The sequence below is a fragment of the Apium graveolens genome, chromosome 2 (genome assembly GCF_009905375.1).
Source record: "Apium graveolens cultivar Ventura chromosome 2, ASM990537v1, whole genome shotgun sequence".
NCBI lineage: Eukaryota > Viridiplantae > Streptophyta > Magnoliopsida > Apiales > Apiaceae > Apium > Apium graveolens.
This window is the reverse complement of record NC_133648.1, coordinates 4,654,171-4,674,763: the sequence shown is the minus strand read 5'-3', so window position 1 is coordinate 4,674,763 and position 20,593 is coordinate 4,654,171. Positions and strand designations below refer to the sequence as shown.

Sequence of the window (20,593 nt, the reverse complement as noted above, 5' to 3'; positions counted from 1 at the left end):
TCACAAGAGGGGATATTGGAGGATCTTTTGTTCTTTTTATTTTTTATTATCCTGGTCTCTCTCTCGTAATTAGAAAAGTTGTAAAACATTTTAAAAAGTAGTATATAAAATTCGCTTCCTTTTTGTAAATTTTAAAGTATTAGTATAAATACGATAAATGTATATTTAGGAAAGAAATTGTAAAAAAATAAAACAGGAAAAGAAAAATTAGGATTTAAGATTAGAATCCTTCTCACGTGGATATTGTCAAGAATCTGCTCTGAAAAATTCAGTTATCCAACAATTTCGGTCAAATTCTATACATATTATACATATGCATCAACGAAATCAAAAAATGGACTCGATTTAAGGTTTTCGGTCAAAACTCAAAAATTTCGGCAAACACTACAGTTTGACCATCAAAAAATTGAAATTATACCAATCGTAAAATTTGAATTTAAAAATAAGCGGAGATTGATTTGAACTTCAATTTGGTTAGTAGAAATTGTGATTTGGAACTTACTAACGCCTTCAACCGAACCTTCGATCCTCTTCAATTTAATTTCCCTAAAAATAATTTTTTTTAATTAGGATCAAAATAGATTATTCTATTTTGTTTTTCAGAGAATATACTACTTTATATAGGAAAAATATTCTTATGCAATTCCTCGACGGGAAATGCAAGGTACATTGTTCTAAAAACTGGACTTCAAATTTTATCTCATAAAGTGTTTTGCTTTGCAAGGATTATCAGTAGCAGCCCTTACATTTCTAGCCCGGATGGTCGAGCGGGCCGGACTGAATTTCCGGCAGTCCGATTTATGAATCAGCTAACTCGTGAACGGTCCATGAATCTGGACGTGCCGGGCCGATTTGACGGAATATGAACCGTGACCGGCTCGTGAATTAGGCAACCCAGGCGGTACGGCGAATTCTGGCGGTTAAAAGCGGGCCACGAATATGCGAAGTAACGAATAATGAGTCTAGCAAATTTGGCGAATAACCAGTTAACCAATTTGGTGACTTTTTGTTTTTTTCTTGAATTTTTTATGTTTTGTTTTTTACTTTGTAGTTTGTACAACTACAGACTTTGCATTTCTGTTTCAATTTTACTTTTTTTTTTATGTTTTATTTTACCTTTTTTATATTAAAAAAGTTTTTCTATTTTTAACACATTTTAACATTTCAACCTTTTTAACAATTTACTCGTATATTTGATAAATTAATCAAAACAAACAAATTTTATTTTTACTCGTATTTTAAATAATATGAGTACATAAATTTTAAATCCACATACCGTGAGTGAACCAGAATGTTAATGAAAATGATCTATAAATTTAAAATTAAAAATAATATAAACAGCTTATTATTACTCATTTATGTACACCCTCAACTACAAATCTCATTTTCCCATTATACCCTCAACCCCCCGCACATTCTCAGCCGACAACGAATAACCGCGGGCCGGTTAACTGTAAATAAGCGGTTAAAATTATGTTTGTTCGTCGGCGAATTAACCGGTTCCGGGCCGGTTCTCGTTTCAGAAAATGTTATTCGTATTCGGTTCGTTATACTTGACGGTTTGTGCCGAATAATTAACCGTCCGTTGACGCGCCGAATTAGGCAAATTTTAACCATCCGATTTGCAAACGGGCTCAGCCAAACCGCTCATTTGACCAACTCTACTCATCAAAACATGTTATAATAAAAAGAAAAAAAAAACAAGCTCGTCGAGAAATTCAAACTAACTCCACTCTACAAAACTTATAAAAATGTCTGATATTTTGAAGAATGACACTACCATAGCTTTGTCATATCATCACGATTCAACATCTACAATTGCATATTTAAGAGACTCCGGATCAATTTTGGAGAATAAAATAACATCAATTTAACTCGGACATCAAAATATCGTTACCACACCATTAATTTGTTAGAAATAAGGTATTAAAATTATGTCTACAACTATATGCCCTAAAACTATTCAATCAATACTACAACATCACAAATGACCTTAACAACAATTTCAAACACCATTTTCAAATCATTCTTTTTCAATTTAATTAAACTTATGTGTCGTACAAACGAGTTTCTGATCAAACAAATCGCGAGATAAACAATAATCGAACTCGAGAGACGATAGAGGATAAACACTTCAATAATTCTTATTTGTAATGTCAAAAAATGACCCAAAAACATTTAAACAAACACATTTCCACCTAAATTTCTTCTTAAATCAAGTCTCATTTTCTCTTCTTGTAAACAGGATCCTCATCTTCATCATCATCATCATCCAAACAATCCTCACCGTCCATTTCATCAAACTCATCATCCTCTTCACTCTCAAACTCATCGCTATCATCTTCAACATCTTCCTCATTAAACTCATCATCAATCTTCACCGCTCGTCCCCGCGCCATCACCGCCGCCATTTCTCCCCTCATCTGATTCCTAAACACATCTACGACGTCGTTTTTGAGAGATGAATTAGGGTTTAGAGACTCGAAACGACGTAGCTTCAATTGAGATTCGGATAAAGTTTGAGTTGAATTAACGGTGGCGATTGGATTGAGATGAAGCTTAATTAAGCTTCTGATCGGAATGTTTTTGAATAATTTGAAAGATTTTGAGATCGCCATTGGAGTTGTCATTTTGAGAGCTCGAGGTTCAATTGAGGCGTGTGGGTTGTAGTTGTATATATAGTGTGTGTACAAGAGAAGGGGTTTAGGGTTTTAGAGTGAGGTTTTAGAGTGAGCCCACCTTTGTTTAATAATCACCGGCCATAAATACAAGTTCTTTCGATTTTCTTTTATGCCTACTTAAGATGTGTAAAAGTCATAATTCTGTATTTTTTTCTAATTTTTTTAATATGTATACTTTTATTCAAAAATAAATTTTGAAAAATAATTTATGAAGTTATTATTTTTATTCCATCTTGAAATACACGTAAAAGTAAAATGGGCTTGTATTTTGAAACGGAGGGGGTATATTATTATTATTAGGAAAAGTTTATTTCCAATAGGGGCGGAAAAATAAAGAGGGGCACTAATGCACATATTTTTTGTATTTTGGTATTTTTACATATTTTTGCTTAGTAGATTTAAAAAGTACTCTGATAATATTGAATAATTTTAAAGTTTTTAAATTGACGTTTTATAGTCTAATTTATTATAAATTAATTAATAATAGTATACTTCATGCTTTCATATAAATTTTAATCAATAAAATTATCTCAAATTGTCAAAATCATCAGTGTCACATTATTTATTATCAAATTTTGATACTCAATTTGGTATATATAGCATAACCTCTTTAATATTATTGCTCAATTTTAAATTAGTTGTCACCAGAATGAATATGTATATTTTAAAGTAAATCTGACTTATATATTTATTGGGATTATTTATCAAAAGTCCAAACTAGTTGGGTCCAAATATATGAAGTGAGCAAAAATTACTCAACTTGGTCACTAATTTGAGAATTATTATCAACAAAATCATTTCTGAATTATTGAATAAATACAAAATTTTGAAGTTTCAGTGACCAAGTTGGTGACTAATTTGAGTCACTTTTGCAGTCTCACCCAGAGCCCAAACGAAAAACCGAGCCGAATTATATCCAAATTGAGGTGAATTTAATTTTTTTTAAATGAGTCGAGCCGAGTTTAATGACCGAGCCGAGATTAATGTTCACGATCAGCTCATTCTGAACACGAGTTTATTTACGAACAACCGAACTGAGCCGAGATTTTCACCCTATCAGAGTAGGATAATTAACCCTATTTCATTAATATAATTTTATATAAAAAAATCATGTATGAATTATACCATTTTTTGTTTATTTAATCATTAAAATAGTTACTTTGTGATTGAGAAATTATGAGAGTACCCTTATTCTCAAAGTTTTTTTTATTGGGCAAATCGTACTTTTGCAAAAATAAAATAAATAAAATCTTATTTTTGCAAAAAAAACTGTATTTTTATAATAATAAATATAAATCTGTTATATAATAAAATAATATAAGAAATTAGAAGAGAGAAATAAAAATAATATAGAGACTTATCTTATTATTTCTCATATCTCAAACAATGTAGATGCACCTCTTTATATAGGACAATTGACATAAGTTACAGGTTCATGAAAAGCCAAAGGTTAGTAAGTGTAAAGGTGGGAGAGGTAAAAAGTTTAGTTAGTTGAAAGGATAATAGGTATTTAAGAAGTCATCCATATAATAGTTATCCATAACACTCCCCCTTTGGATGACTTATATCAACATCATGCCTCGTTAAAACCTTACTAAGAAAAATCCAGTGGGAAAAATACTCTAGTGAAGGAAAAAAAAGTACATGAGTTGTACAAAAACATATCATTTATATTTCCCCCTCATCACAGTATGATTGCAAATATCTCAAAATCTGCACATCCCGATCATGTGTAGTGATTTCTCGAAAGGAGTGGTAGGAAATGACTTTACGAAGAAATCTGTTGGATTACTTTAATCATTCCTTGTACGTGATGTTGCCTCATTAAAAGTAATTGCCTGCAACAATTAAATTCATAGCAAAAGAAAATCTTCACTGTATTTTATTCAACTTTTGATCCCCTATTTCTTTCCGCCTGCAAAATTAGCTTTATATTTTATAGAATAGGTTAATGGAGATTGAATAAAATTATCATTTTGTAATTTCAAGATTAACACGCCCTTAGAGCGAGCGATCCCTTAACAATGAACACTAACCGGAAACGGAGTCTTGCTTTAAATAATAAATTTATAATTATGTCAAAACATGTATAATAAAACATGTTTTAGTTTACTTAGATACGGTACTTCAGGACCGAGAAATTTTTTCAAGTGTTCACAAAAGTTAGTGTACTATCGTGTATTTATAATCCTTCTAGGATCCACATATAACAATATATCATTCTTTCAAGAGTAATTCTTCTTTCAATATATACACCAAGAAACACTTTAACACATAATATAGCATGGAGTATTTTGATTATGAGGTGCAACTCAATTCAATGTCAACTAGAAACACATTCTAGTTTCCATCTGCTCTGACCAGAGACTTTAAGAGTTGTCCTTATAATTCGATATACATTGTATTTTATGAAATAATTTTATATCAGACTGCTGGTCCAAATCCCCTTTTCATTTGAGGAGGGTATGTTCTTGAGAATTTGTTGTACAACTTCCGACAGTTAAGATCCTTCTGGGATAATCATTATCAAGTGGATCATATATAGAACTTAAATTAAATCACTCACATACGGTGAGATTGTTTAACAATCAAATAATTGTACCACCACAAGATACTATTTCTCTTCATAACCTATACATGGTCATCTACAATTATCTGAACTTTACATTCATAAATTTTGAAATTTCATTATGTTTCACACAAATAACCATCTATATTTTACTGACTTGACACTTTTAGGTGTGTGAACAGCGGTTCCAAAAAGAAAATTTCTCTATTTTTAAGAGAAAATGATTTATAGGGCACACTATTTGCACAACTTCAGGTGTGGAAGGACTACCAGTCCAAATAAATATTCTTTATAATTGCCTCAATTATACCCTTTATTCTTTGACCAATTTTGTCATTATTTTCTAACAGATTATGCTTAATGATCCTCATTATTCCCAATAACCTCAAGTTCTATAATATTATCGATGTCGATTCGATTAATGGTTCGACTTTATTCTGGACAAGACATAATATATCGAGATCTCAATATTTTTTATTTATTTTACTTTCTCTAATTTGTCATGTCTATAATATCTTCATGAGATCCTTCAAAAGTTATTGATTTCTCAATCTAGCCATCATCAATTATTGCTCCTTTTCACTTTTTTTTCTTGTATAAGATATGGAACCAACTTGCCTATCACGCTTCAGGCATTCTTTAGACATAGTAGTTTCTTGAGATTGTTATTCTATGACATTAATATTATTGAAGCATTTGTAGCTGGTGTACGTAACACAGTCACTATTTCCGATCATCAAATAAATGAATTATCTTATGAACTTCTGGTTCATATTAACATCTTTTTTTAGGATCAAGATGAGACAAAAAATATTCACCAACTATTTATTTTCTCCCCTGATTTCAATTAAGTCATAAAAAAATACACTGATGATTCCAATGCACTCATATGTAATATATATCCAATGGGGAAATCGATCTTAACATCATGGTGGCATATCTATGATTACCAAATAATTTATTTATAACGGGGAGAAAATATGGAAACTTGTTTATATGATGCGAATTAATATATAATTGATATAAAATACTCAACAATTTTTAAGGACAAGATAATACTCATTGTGAGATTCACCAGCATTATATAATCATATATTCTAAATAATGAATTTCGCATACTTCAGGCTGTGATTTAATAAAATTTGGTATATAATTATAATTTTCATATTATATCTCATTGTACTATAGTGGGAGATTTTTTTATCTCATTTTATATATTCATTAATTCATTCTCAAAGATGATAAATCGTAACTATATCTTTGCTGACGATCAATTATGCCTTACAAACAAATAACATATTTATCACTGAGAAGAAGTTCATATAAATTTCAATTATTATTCGCATATTTATTAAATTGATGTCTTGGCTGGTAATGTCCAGCTATAAAGTTATCAGTAAACTTTTGGTTTACTTCAAAATCAATTTCAGTAATTTTATAAAAAATATTCTTCAATTGTTTAGGAGAGTACAATTACATCAATAATATACATACCCTTTTGGGTAAAATGTATTTAATGAATAATATGATAAAATGTACATGCTATTCATGAGTCTTAAACATGCTCTTCAAGAGCCTTATATTTAGAAAAATATATAATGAGACATTCTATAAATACTCTCCCCTTGAATGACTCATATTAGATATTAGGTATTGATATGAGTCATCTTTATCTCATTTAAGAGAATTTTTTAAGAGAATTTTTTTATTCACATGGTAATAATACGATCAAAAGTGTTTGTAATATCATGACCATTGCGACGGATATGATCAATATCCTTTGATTTTTTAATTTTGTCATATTTACTCTAAGGAATGGAAGGGTGTCATTTGTTGCAATACATAATCTTTCTATCAATAATTCAAAAATAAATCACAATATCAACTTTAGATTGTAACAAACCAATTTCATAACACTTTATCTGCAGGATACTATTCAACATATATTTATTCAACAAAATTATATTATATCCAAATATCACATTATTCTTTATATAGATCCATCCTCTAGGGAGATTATATCATTTAGGATAAAATCATAATTTGGATATTATACTAATATATCATTCTTTTGGAATATAAACAAGTGTTTAAACATATCAAAAATGTGTGATAAAAAATAAAAGAATTTATTATATAGAAACAACTTCTGGTTGTTATTAGGGGCACTATAAGTTGGGTCGACAAATAGTACGAGATAAGTACTTACGGGCTTATAAATCAGAAGTAGCTTCTAAGTGGGAAGACAAACATTTGTCTTCCCACTTAGAAGCTACTTCTGATTTATAAGCCCGTAAGTACTTATCTCGTACTATTTGTCGACCCAACTTATAGTGCCAGTTTGGGAAATCTGAAAATAAGTAACTTACGACTTAAAATGAATAAGTGAATTATAAGTGATAAGTAAAAAAATACTTATAAGTTAAATAAGTGTTTGGATAATTTTACTTATAAGTCAAAATAAAAAAAATATTAAATGAGCTAAAATAAATAATTATTAAATATAATTATCTAAATTCTTGAATTTTAAGTTAGATTAACATTTAAAAATATATATTTTAAAACTGAGGTTAACAAATCAGCCAAAAATCAAAATAAGTTGAGAAAAAGTACGTCGTTACTAACATTTAACTTATCAGCTTATAAGTTGTAAATTCAACTTATAAGTTGGATCTACAAACACTCGTCGATAAGTTGTTCCGGTCTTATAAGCCATAAATGACTTATAAGTGCGCTGCCAAACAGACCCATAATTTTAATTTACAACTTATAAGCTGATAAATTGAATGTTAGTAACGACGTACTTTTTCTCAACTTATTTTGATTTTTCACTTTTTAATTAATTTTAGTTTTTAAATATATGGTTTTGAATGTTAAGTTAATATAAAAGTCGTGAATCAAGATAATCATATTTAAAAATTATTTATTTTAATTCATTTAAGTTAAAAAAAATTGACTTATAAGTAAAATTAACCAAACACTTACATAACTTATAGGTATTCATATACTTATCACTTTTAAGTCACTTATTAATTTTAAGTCATAAGTTACTTATTTTAAAATTTCCCAAACAGACACTATTATGATTTGAAAGACAAGGCTTATGCGCACACATTATGTCACTTGTATTAAGTTGTCTTGCTATATACAGTTTTGACTATCTCAAAATTTAGGGTATCCTTAAAATAAAAAGATTAAATATGGGAATGTAAGGACCCGTGCAACATATATTAATATGAGATACAAAGACTAGAGATAAGGTCATACAAATTTACATAGATTAGAATGATATGAAAATTCGTCTTTCTCATAGAAAAATTAGCTAAGTCATTAACTAAGCTTACTACCAATATAAACTCATATGAATAGATAATGACTTGAGAAAAATCTATTTTTAGAATAGAAAGGGGCACATGACTCATGGCCTTTTAAAGATTAGGGTAATTTACTATCTATTAATCATGTATAACTTTTGGCTTAGAGAGTCACTAATAACTTGTGATTTTTGGATTCATTTTGAATAAACTGATCACTTATACATAATTAAATTTGACTTATATTCTCTTTGTCAAAATAAAATAATGTAGTGTGCAAGAAAGAGAACGCAAGTGAGAATCATCACATATTAAATGAATTCTACATATATTTGAGAGTGATATAATATATAAATCTATAGTTATCCACATAAGGTAATCATCAAAATTATATATAAAACATGATCGCTCTAAATATATTATGACAGAAAAAAAACATGATTTTCATTAGTAAAAACAATTATCTTCACAAATATTCAGATTCGAAGAGAGACGAAAACAAATATTCAAAATGTTTCAACCAATTCCAAAAGGGTTCAAAACAGTTTATTGAAATACAATAGAATTATTCATATCCAAAAGAGTCCAGAACAATTTACGCAAGTACTATGTGGATATATATCATAATCCTCTTTGATACTCTTTTATTGACAATACATGGAGATCACATACACGCATGAAAATGTGAACTCAAAAAGTATTATTATGTGATGTTTGTAAAATGCTAGCATTTTATGGGCTAGTTATGCGAACTTGAGTATGTCTATGGTACATTGAATTCAATGAATGCAATCTACTGTATATATAGCGTCTAGCATGTTGTACCTATTTTCACCTTTATAATTTATCTCACCCTAATCCAAAAAATAAAATATAGTTTCCTAGTATAATACAGAAAGGAAGGTGGGAACTATTAAAGCAATTAAGGATGAAACATATTGATCCAATATCCCAAATCGAATATCGTACAAAATGGCTAATTGTAATAAAGTCAAATCTGATCAGTTTCAAATAAATACCAATATACACTATGAAGATGATTTTATCTGAAAAAATATAAAACACGAAAAATGTAGACAAGTCCAGGATCTTTACAGAATGGTAAGATTCGTTGAAAACGAACAAGTAACGAATTCAGAAAACAAATATTTGTGGACTGTAGAATCAGAATCAACTCCTGATTATGATAGTATTTTGATATTTAAGACATCGAAATCACATTATATGGTTATGGAATGTAAAGACAAAAGGTAGATATCGAAAAAAGATTTTCAGAATGGAATGAATCATAATATTTGAACAAATATTCAATTTATTATGAAATTATAAGTTACTACATATCACCCTGAATCATACAATCAGATTAGACAAAATGCAAATTTTGACATACTTATAAGCAGATTTTAGAAAAACGCAAAAAAAGATTGTAATAATATAAAAAAACCTTTACAACGAGTATAAACTCAATAAATTCTGATGAATAATGAATCAGATACAAAATATATAAAAATCAGGCACATAATAAGTACATAAAAATCATCCTATTACAAGCGAAGCAAATTAAACTAAAAATAGTGTACTTACATGATGGACAAACTGAAATAATTAAAGTTTCGTATAATCCTTCTTCTTCTTAGATTTCCAACACCTATTTATACTATCATGTTGATAACGTGTTATATAATAAAATAATATAAGAGACTAGAAGAGAGAAATGAAAGAAATATAGAGACTTATCTTATTATTTCTAAACAATGTACATCACCTCTTTATATAGGACAATTGACATAAGTTACAGGTGCATGAAAAACCAAATGTTGGTAAGTATAAAAGGGGGAGAAGTAAAGAGTTTAGGTAGTCAAAAGTTAATAGCTATACAAGAAGTAATCTATATAATAGTTATCCATAACAAATTCTTAATTTTCACAACACCTTTACAAATTTAAGAGATTTTGAAAAAGTTATCAAAAACTCCCTTAAAATCAGAGAAATCTTATAAAAATCACTTTTAATAGAAGAAAGATAGAAAAGTAGAAAAAAAAATCAGATAGCAAACACCTAAACGAACATAAGAATGCAAATTCACGTCAATATATGTCTCGCGTCTCGGAGGCAAATTCACATCTAACTTCCACCAACAGAGAATTCAGCAAATACCAAAAAAATAAGAACGAACTGCAACCACAATAGCTACCTCAACAATAGATTTAACGGGAGCTAAGAAGCATAGAAAAAAATACAGCTAAAAGCCTAAAACATGCACTGAAAGAACACACAGCAAAACATGAAGCAGACAGGAAACTTTATAAATCCTTCCCATCCATATGGGTATATGATATTGTCATTTGAAAACAAAAGCACCCCAAGATAAACTGTACGGTTTTGCTGTTGTCCTAATCCATCAAAAAACGAAACTACTGATGACATGATTAACTTAGAGATTTGCATAATAGACATCAAAGTCTTTCCTTTCAATTCATTAAAAAAAGTTAACCCCCTTGAGGGCAGGAGACATAAGTCTTTGACCTGCCGGCCTGATTCCCGTCTGGCTGCTTCCCTTCTGTGGAGGTGGAATGAATTGTTCACAGTCCTTCACACCGATTTGTGTAAATGCGGCTACAAGTGGTTTCATGTAAGCACCTAAAGTCGCCTTAAAATTCTCTGAGCAACTCTTGTCCCCTTCATCAACATCCTGAACACCACCTTTGACAAGACAGCCAACTTGAGCTCCATCCATATATGCCTTACATGCCACCAAGATATCCGATGCACGCTTGAAAAAGTGCCCCACTACGAAATCCTCAAAATGCTAGAGCATGAAAAGAAATTGAAACGTTTAAAAGCCAACCTAAACTGAATTAAAAGCCAAAGCTACCATTACATAAATTGATTAGCAATTCAGGACCATAATAACATGCTCTATCTACTCTAGGAACACCAATAGATCAAACCAGTCCAAATCAGTAGGTATCTCCCGACAAGGTACCAAGAGAAAGGGGACACATTTTCAAAAGCAAAAGCTAAACGACAATTTTCAAAATAAATTACAGGTATAAAACATTACCTAGTACAACAGCATTCTTTGTATTAACTAACATTTAAAGAATTCAATACTTACTGCCTACATTTGGCATTTTACATTGATGTATGATATACCCTTTCTCCCATTGCATGAATATCACAAGAGTAAATTTTCTTAATTTTGTTAATTATTCTATTGTAGTTTTGTAAAAATCATTATAACTCCCAGTGCGAATAAACATGCCTAAACGAAGTTGGGTGTTAGCAGCATAAAAACAGCTTGTAGTCAAATGTAATGTAAAAGAATGACACTTACCTTTGGTTTATTCCTCAAAGTACACACCACAGTTTTCAGGGAGAAGATAAAAGTGGACTCATTATAATGGTGAGAGCTTATTTCCCCCTGTGGGGAGCCGCTTAAACCAGCATATGCAGGTTCGTTAAAGTATGGTTTCGCATTCAGTATTAGACCTTGTATGGAAACCAGAACTTGGAGCATAGTTGATAAATTAGGGATCCACATCTCCTTCTGGCTACCACTCCAGGTGTTAAGAAGACTCAGGCATACTTTTCCATTTTCGTACAAATTTGGATTGAGTCTGAGACCACGTGAGTGGTAGTACACATTCTGGAAAAAGTATGTCTCGGTGATTATGCCACTGCCAGCATTACATAATAAATTTTCAATGAAATACATTTAAGCAACAGAGTCATACCGGTGGCACAAGAGGATAATTGTCGGGGAATGAAACATCAAAGAAAAAAAGGCCATCATGGTAAGGAGTCCCCTCCGCTCCTATAATAACAGCTCTAAGAAGATCCATTCTTGATTCGTACGCTCTAACGAATATGGTATCTGAAAAAGAAGCACACATCATACCATGATTGTAAATCAAATGACCTCATCGCATGCTTTTATCAGAAAGAGAAAACGAAACACGGATCACAGAGTTCATAAAAACTGACCAGGCAAATCTTTCTCCAGAATCTTCCATTCTTCCTGTATTTTCTTTGCCCATTTCTTTGATGGCTGCGATATAAAAATCATTTAATTATTAAGTCAAGGGAAATATTTATTAAGATGAAAAGAACACTACTAGCAAAAGAACCTTTCAAAACTATTACCTGCTTCAATGAAGATCCATTATGCACGTAGTGGTGATCTGAAGTATCTTGGACAATGTCGAATTTTTGAAATTGTTGGAATTTCAAAAGAATCTCATCTCCATTGACATGCTTAGCTGCATCATTCTGTTGGCCCGCAGAAGATGACCCGGATGGAGTACCTAAATATTTTGCATGGTTTTGGCTTCTGGAAGATGAACCAAATGGAATCACCAGATCCATGGCATTATTTTTTATTGCGTAGGAATCCAGCTCAAATGGATCATGTGCTAATTCCTCAAAATACAGATAATCATTAAGTAATGGATTATAGTGGGGGGGATAATTTGAAGAAGCCATTGGGTACATACTGCTGTCATAATTAAACCAGGTACCGGTCACTGGGAACACTTTAGAAGCATTAGGAATATAGGGAATACTACTTATCTGCTTAGTTTTCTTATGAATGCGAGCACTGCGGAAGGAGTCTGGCTCAACTCCAGAATGCTTCTTCCAAAAACCTGGAGGGTTATGTAGGCCATGACTACTTGCAACACCAGAGGCTGTAGATTTATTATCAAAGCCCCAACCGCTACCGCGTGTTTTATATTGCAAGTGCTTTGAAGCAGCTATAATTTTCTCCCTCTGAGCCTTCTCAGCATTAGGCCAGAACGAAGGCATCACTGCCTTGTGAGGGTGACCGACTGGGTGAATCGGGGTTCCCATCGTTAGACTATTTGTAGTGGACTTCCCGCCCCAAGGATCTACAGACCACAGGGAATGTGATGCCTCCTTTCCAGGAAGGAGAACACCGGGGCTGGGTTTTGGATTTAACCGGGTGGAACTATTTGTGGTACCAGAGGTAATTTTATTTTGCGCAGGACCGGAGAACCAAGAAACGGGAGCCTCAACACCAGGCGGAATGTCAATATTATCAAAATGGGATTGTAAACTTTCATACTCATCCTCGTACACCGGATTGTCATCGAATAGAGGTGTACAGTCAGAGTAAGTATCCACATAATCATCATTAAGAAATGAAAAATCACATGCAAAACCATCTAAATCAATTACGTTCTGTGATCCTGGGGCAGAGCTCTTCTTTAAAGATTGTCCCCAATTCCCAGATCTGTGGGCTGATGCACCACTAGTTCCTAAGGAATTGATCGTAATAGCTCTCTGGAAACATGAAAGAGAATGAACAAGTCAAATAATTGGATTAGAGTATAAAATGAAAAGGAATGTAGAAGACCAAATAGTAATAAAATAACACAAACTTCGAAGTCAAAATACAAATTTCATAAACAAAATGAATTACCTTGTCTTTGTAACTTTTAGTATCCATCCCTTCAGTAGATGTGATACTGTTTTCATCACCATCAACATCAATTATTTCTTGATCTATCAACTGCAGAAGATTGGGTTCTCAGGACTCATCATAGATGGAACAAATAAATAAGTATATCGAAGAAGTTGTAGACTCTTGAGGGGCACAATTACCAATTCAAATTCAAAAATTAAATTACTGCATATTTAATTAAGAACTGTTCAAATGATGCTTATATACATAAAAATTTGGTAAAACATCTACAAATATATTCAATTCACCAATAATACATACTATCGTTCTTGTGACAGAATATAATATTAGTATATTGACCTTGATGCTTAAAAAAACTAAACCCTGTGAAACTGATTTGAGCCAGACTATTGGTAATTAGGTGACTCCTAATTTTTATATTACATAAGTGCTAAAAACTTCAATTTACTAGCATACCAAATCTCAAAATTACATTAACCTACAAAGTTTATTGATAACATGATAAAAGTCATTCATACGGTTTAGCTGTCACAATTGTACTATTTAAATTAGCTAGTGTAGCATATTATACTATTCAACAAAAACACCATAAACCGTAAACATAAACCTATATGAGCCTCTTGGGGTGTACATATAAACTGAAGTCAATTCCAATCATGTGTGTGAATATTTACAACAAGGCTAAGCATATTGAAATCAAATGTTAATTTTTTAATTGAACTCAATTCTTCAACACCATACCTTTCTAATTTCCTAATTTTGAATATATTTTGCACCATAAAACTAGGGTTAAGTTCTAAGAGACGGCACACGGCCATGTCATTGCCTAGGAGGAGATGAAGGTATGTGTCGTATGACTAAATTCATCTTGGTTTTAAGTTAATTTTTAATATGTGAAATAGTTACAGCATTAATATATCATCTAATCAGTGTAACATCCACCTAGCCTTGTTCTCTTCCAATAAAATTTGGGCCTCAATTAAATTTGCAACGATAATATTGGTAAAAACAAATAGAAAGATACATAATTAGAAGTTAAAAACTAAACTAACAATGACAAGGAGTAAAATTAATTACTAATATAATTAACCCCTAACCAGATTAGTGAACATATAGGCAATCGTGCACCAACCAACAATCAACAGCAAGATACATATCTCCTCGTATAAATTCCCATTAACACACCTTTGTATATGAAAAGCAGTTCCTTTTTCGAATTATTTGCCAAGAACAGAAATTTAGCAACTACACTAAAACATCGAAAAGTGAACATCAAAGTAACAATCAATCAACCAATCTTTTGTGCAATTCACTACCTAAATAATCAAATCTTTACCGAGATTCAATTCAAAACGAAACATATCATAACATAAAATAAAACCGAAACAAAAATCTCACCTCGTTAATCTTAATTCCTTTCCCTTTCGACCTCCGATCAACCGGCGGAGGAATCTCAATCACATCAGGATCCATCGAGCTTTCTCCCGGAAACACTCTTTTCCTACACATATATATACACAAACACACATAAAAAAATTAAAAGAATCAATTCACAATCAACAAAATTAATCAATTTATCTCACATGCATATAGATACAGATAAAATTATAGATATAGTGTGAGAGAGTTACTTTGATTTCGATGGTACATAACTCCTCGATGACGCTGATGACTCCATCACAGATAAATTTGGGGAAACCGCTGCTAGGGTTAAGTAATTAGCTTAATTCAAATTAAGAGAGAGAGATGAGAGAGTGAGAGAGATGATATATATAGAGAGTGAGAGAGATGATATAGAGAGAGGGAGAGAGGGAGAGAGGGAGAGAGGGAGAGAGAGGGGTAGAGAGTTGAGAGAGTGAGACAGAGAGAGAGAGAGAGAGAGAGAGAGAGATTGTGTGTGAGTGTCTGTGAGAGAGAGAGAGAGAGAGAGAGAGAGAGAGGGTTTATTGAGAGAGAGATTTGTTTCTATTATAGGACATGGCGCCTAGTTGGTTAGCCTGGATCCTACAGAAACTGACGTTACTCTTGGAGTTGTGTTCTTGACAAGTCTAGAAACTGTTGGTAATTGCCATTGAATTGGGGTTTAATTACGGGGACTGCCACTGTCTCTTTGAGAATCTTGACGAGGAAGGCTAATCGACGGCGAGGATTAAGAAAGAGTTGATCATAGGTGGCAATGTGATGGATCCCATTTAGTCAATGTGTAGGCCATGTTTGGATGAGCGGATAAAGTTTTCTTACTAGTTTTTTATGGTTTTTGTTTCAAAGCTAAAAATCAGTTCCTTATCATCAAAGTTGGTTTTAGTTATTGGTTGTAAACTTATTTTTGATAAAATTGGTATGGACACCGAAAACATAAATTTGAAAGTAAAATAGAAATTTTTGTTAACCCGAAATTGAAAATTTACGCCTATATAATTTCTGATCGTCACTGTTCCCGTTTCATCGTCACCGCTCCTGTTTTATCGGTCAATGAATCATCTTTTTCCCGTTCAAACATCTTTCTTTAAATTCGATTTCACGAATGTCATCCGCTTCATCCATCCTTCTGTGACGACCCTGTTTTCGATGTGCATAATAAAAACTAGAATTGATCATTGGGGCGAGATGTGTCGAGAGGAATCGGACCGGAAAATAATATAAATAGAGAGAGAAGATGACATGATAGAAAATTTTTAATTTTCTAAATATGTTATTTGAGTATAATTTGAATGAACGATTTTAAGGTTATTTTTAAAAAATATCTTACTCTTAACCAAAATATTTAAAATATACATGAGCATATATACTATAAAAATGTATATAACTAAAAAATTAAGTAAAATATATAATATGACAAAAAATAAGATTTAAATCACAATTAGATCTTTTACATTTCTTTTACAATAAAATTAATCTTTTATGAGTAAAAAGAATCTAAGATTTATCTAAGATTTCTTCGAATTTAATCTAAGGATTGATATTTATTATTATATGTATAATACAGGGGGAGCATTTTATTCACATAAAATTACTTTTTTTGGCCTTGTTACATTCTCATCAAATATTCCTTCTGCCTACATCTTATCAAACTAATATCTATTATAACATATATAATACAATGAAATATTTTATTCATGTAAAATCAATAATTTTGACCCAAGTTACATCTTGTCAAAGATTCTTTTAAAATTAATACATAATAAATGCTATATATTATCTCCTTCTATATAATAAATGGCAATCAAGGATAAAATATACTATGTTAATACTGTAAAACTACGAATTTATCATTTATTTTAAAAAACTGCATTAATTCCACCCTTACATAATTTAACGTAAAAATGAAAAGAACTTGTGTAAAAATACCAAAAATCGAAATTGTAATGACTGAGAAATTTTTGTAAGATATTGAGTGAGTATTATGTGTTTTATTATATCATAAATAAGTATTAGTAACAAATACTAGATGCTATATGTTGTATGTGTTTTGTGTATTTTGTGGTATTTTTCGGATATTTTATTACGTGTTAAATGCATTTATATTAAAAGTTATACTATCCATGTTTCGTTTTAATAGTTGTTATTTCATATACAGCAATTAGCCTTATTTTGCCTAATATGTCGTATACCATATTGATTTTCCAAAACATTCAGTTAATTTAGAAAATATCTCGTTTCGTGAAAACTGAATTTTTTGGGCCATTATGGGTGCTCAAACCCCCCACAAAGATCATATTTATATTTTTATAAAATTATGGAACTTTCAAATATTTTATATATTTGCATTTTTAAATTATTCATAATTTTTGGGGAATTTTGGCATATATTTTGTAATTATTCGAAATTAAAATTTTAAAAATTATTCCTCATAAATTATTAATTAAGAGCCAATTAATTTTATTAGGAGATATAATTAAGGCCTAATTATAATTAGAGTTATTATTTTATAATTACAAATAAACTTATTTTATTAATTAATTATATAAAAATTATAAAAAATCAGAAAAATTACTAAAATTCTTTGAAAATCGGGCTAGGGTTCTTGAATTCGGGTCAAAACGCAATCAGTGATTTCTGGTGATTCTGAGCATCAAATCCTATCATGTAAGTACTCAAATTGAATTTTTTGATCTGTTCTATCAGTTTATGGTATCAATTTCATGCTTAGATTTATGAATTTTCAATTTCGATTTATAGGGTTCTTGACTGAAATTAGGGTTTCTTTAATTCTAGGGTTATTTGATTGATTTGATTGTTTGTATAGCTTCATATTTGTGTATAGTCGATTTATGTTATCAATTTCATCAAACGATTGATAGATAGTCTAATTCGATTATTAGGGTTTATGTTCAATTTTTGATTTAATCATTTTTTATTTTGATTTATCTAAGGTTAGTTAGGTGTTAGGGTTTGACTATACAGTTAACATGTTTTGATTTGAGATATAAAATGTGAAGTTTCATGTACAAATCAACCAAGTCGATATTTTGGCCGCAGTTTGGTTTGATTTGATCGGAGAATGAATTCCAGGGATGATTCTGGGATGTTGATGTCGGAATCGTGTTGTTCAGATGATTTGAAATGAAGACCACTCAAGAATCACCCCAAACGGTGTTGATTTGAGGTTAAATAAATTTTAAAAATAAAATAAAAAACGAGTCAGATATTATACAATAATGCGAATAACGACTCGATTTCAATTCTAAAAATATTTTAATGACTTGAGTGACTATCTGACTTACGTGTTATGTGATTTATGTGGTTAATTGAGTCCTAAATGCTAGTTTTAATTATTGTACAAGTTAATTCATATCGTACGGGTAGACAATAAGATTTGCGTGAATTCGAATTGATGTACAATTAAGGTACAAGTTAATTGAATTTTATAAATAACTACTAATTTGCCAAACATATTCTCTCTCGCATGAGAGTCGGCCACCCTATCTTCACCTAACCCTAACCGCCTTACCTTCTTTTTCACCCTTTCTACCCATCTCTATCTCCATATTCATCTTCATCTTCTCCTTTTATTCACCTTTTTTTAATAAAATCAAGATTTGTATTACAAAACTCGAAAAATCCATTACAGTTCTTCACTTTAGTTTTCAGATCTACTAAGATAAGAGCTTGGATTTTATAATAAAATTCAGTTTTTGGATTCAAAATCTCCGGTCTAACAACATATTACAATTTGGTGTTATTCCAAGATTTTTGAATTTTGGGTTTTTTTCGTATTGTTCAGTTTAAGTTATTATTTGTGTGTTTGATTGTCTCGCTTTATGCGATGTGTCTCGATTTGTGCGATATGGTGGTTGTGTTGAAAATGAATTGGATGGTGTATTGGGAGATCTGGATATCTCGCATCAACAACACTTTCGGCATGTCTATAGTTGGTGTCCGACAGGTAGATAGCTGAAGTGCGTTTGGAACGGTGGTGAAAATCACATGTGCTCACCTCTCACAAAAAAATATTTGTTCATGACATGAGGCCTCTAAACTCAGTTGTTGCAACTGAGTCCTCTAAACATTGCAATATCAATCGAATTAATGTGAGGGTCAATTGTGAAGCTACTGTTTTCGGGGGAGATGCGTGCTGGATTGTCCGAGAAACCATTACCTTCATTTTTAATTTTCAGAATATTTGTATTCAGTTTTGTTAAGCAATCCGGAAACAAAATAGTTAATTATTTAGCTCTATTTGTTTTTAAACCTGGTTGCATGATCAGTTGGGGGTTTGTCCCGATTGAATCTCTTTCAAGTAATTAATGAAATATGCTTTAAATTTGGCAAAAAAAGGTACAAGTTAATTGAATTAGTATTTTTCCTTTATATATACGAATCGAGCAAGGTAGTACAAGACGGAGTTAGATAGCAGTAATAAATTGGGTATAGATCGCGTACCAGACAAGTTTTCTTCCATATTCTAAATTCAGAATAGTGAATTGCTACACTTATTTCTATACTCGATTACAAGTTCTTGATACACTGAACATATAACTTTCATTCAAGTTCATAGCAATTCAGTTATTGTTCTTTTCATGATTCCTTTACAATAATTCTGATTATCCTGGAATATTGAATACCTCTATTCATATTCCAATAAATTACACACTATCTCTATCCTGATACACATCTTGATGTTGGGATACATCAAAATATACCAATTATTCCGGTTGCTTACATTACACTGAACATATAAATTTCATTCAAGTTCGTTGCAATTCAGTTAGTGTTTTTTTCATAATTTCTTTACAATAATTCTGATCATCCTTGAATATTGAATACCTCAATTCATATTCCAGTAAATTACACACTATCTCTATCCTGATACAAATCTTGATGGTGGGATAACATCAAAATATACCGATTATTCTGGTTGCTTACCTTATGGACTGGATGGTTACGAATAGGGTCAGGGATGCACTGAACCCTTTGTTATTAGGCCAGAATGGGCCTGGGTACCCGATATGATGGTGGATCTATAAGGATGGGCATAGATTCGCACTGTATCGTGACTGATCGGCAGGTTATAGTGCATATGTTGGTTCTTGTGTCCAGTCTAGTTTATTGTTGATAGCCGGTAGCGGCCTTCCTTATAAAA

General features: G+C 31.2%; 1 protein-coding gene across 1 annotated transcript; it reads right to left on the bottom strand.

Annotated features, from left to right (window-relative positions):
• Window positions 1–10,849: 10,849 nt before the first annotated feature.
• LOC141706764 (uncharacterized) lies at window positions 10,850–16,106 on the bottom strand. Its single transcript, XM_074509592.1, has 8 exons — window positions 15,642–16,106; window positions 15,409–15,511; window positions 14,008–14,097; window positions 12,711–13,868; window positions 12,552–12,615; window positions 12,302–12,441; window positions 11,902–12,213; window positions 10,850–11,373 (listed from the first exon to the last, which is right to left on the bottom strand). The coding sequence occupies exons 1-8, from the start codon at window positions 15,686–15,688 to the stop codon at window positions 11,044–11,046; spliced, it is 2,244 nt and encodes a 747-aa protein (XP_074365693.1). The 5' UTR covers window positions 15,689–16,106; the 3' UTR covers window positions 10,850–11,043.
• Window positions 16,107–20,593: the final 4,487 nt, after the last annotated feature.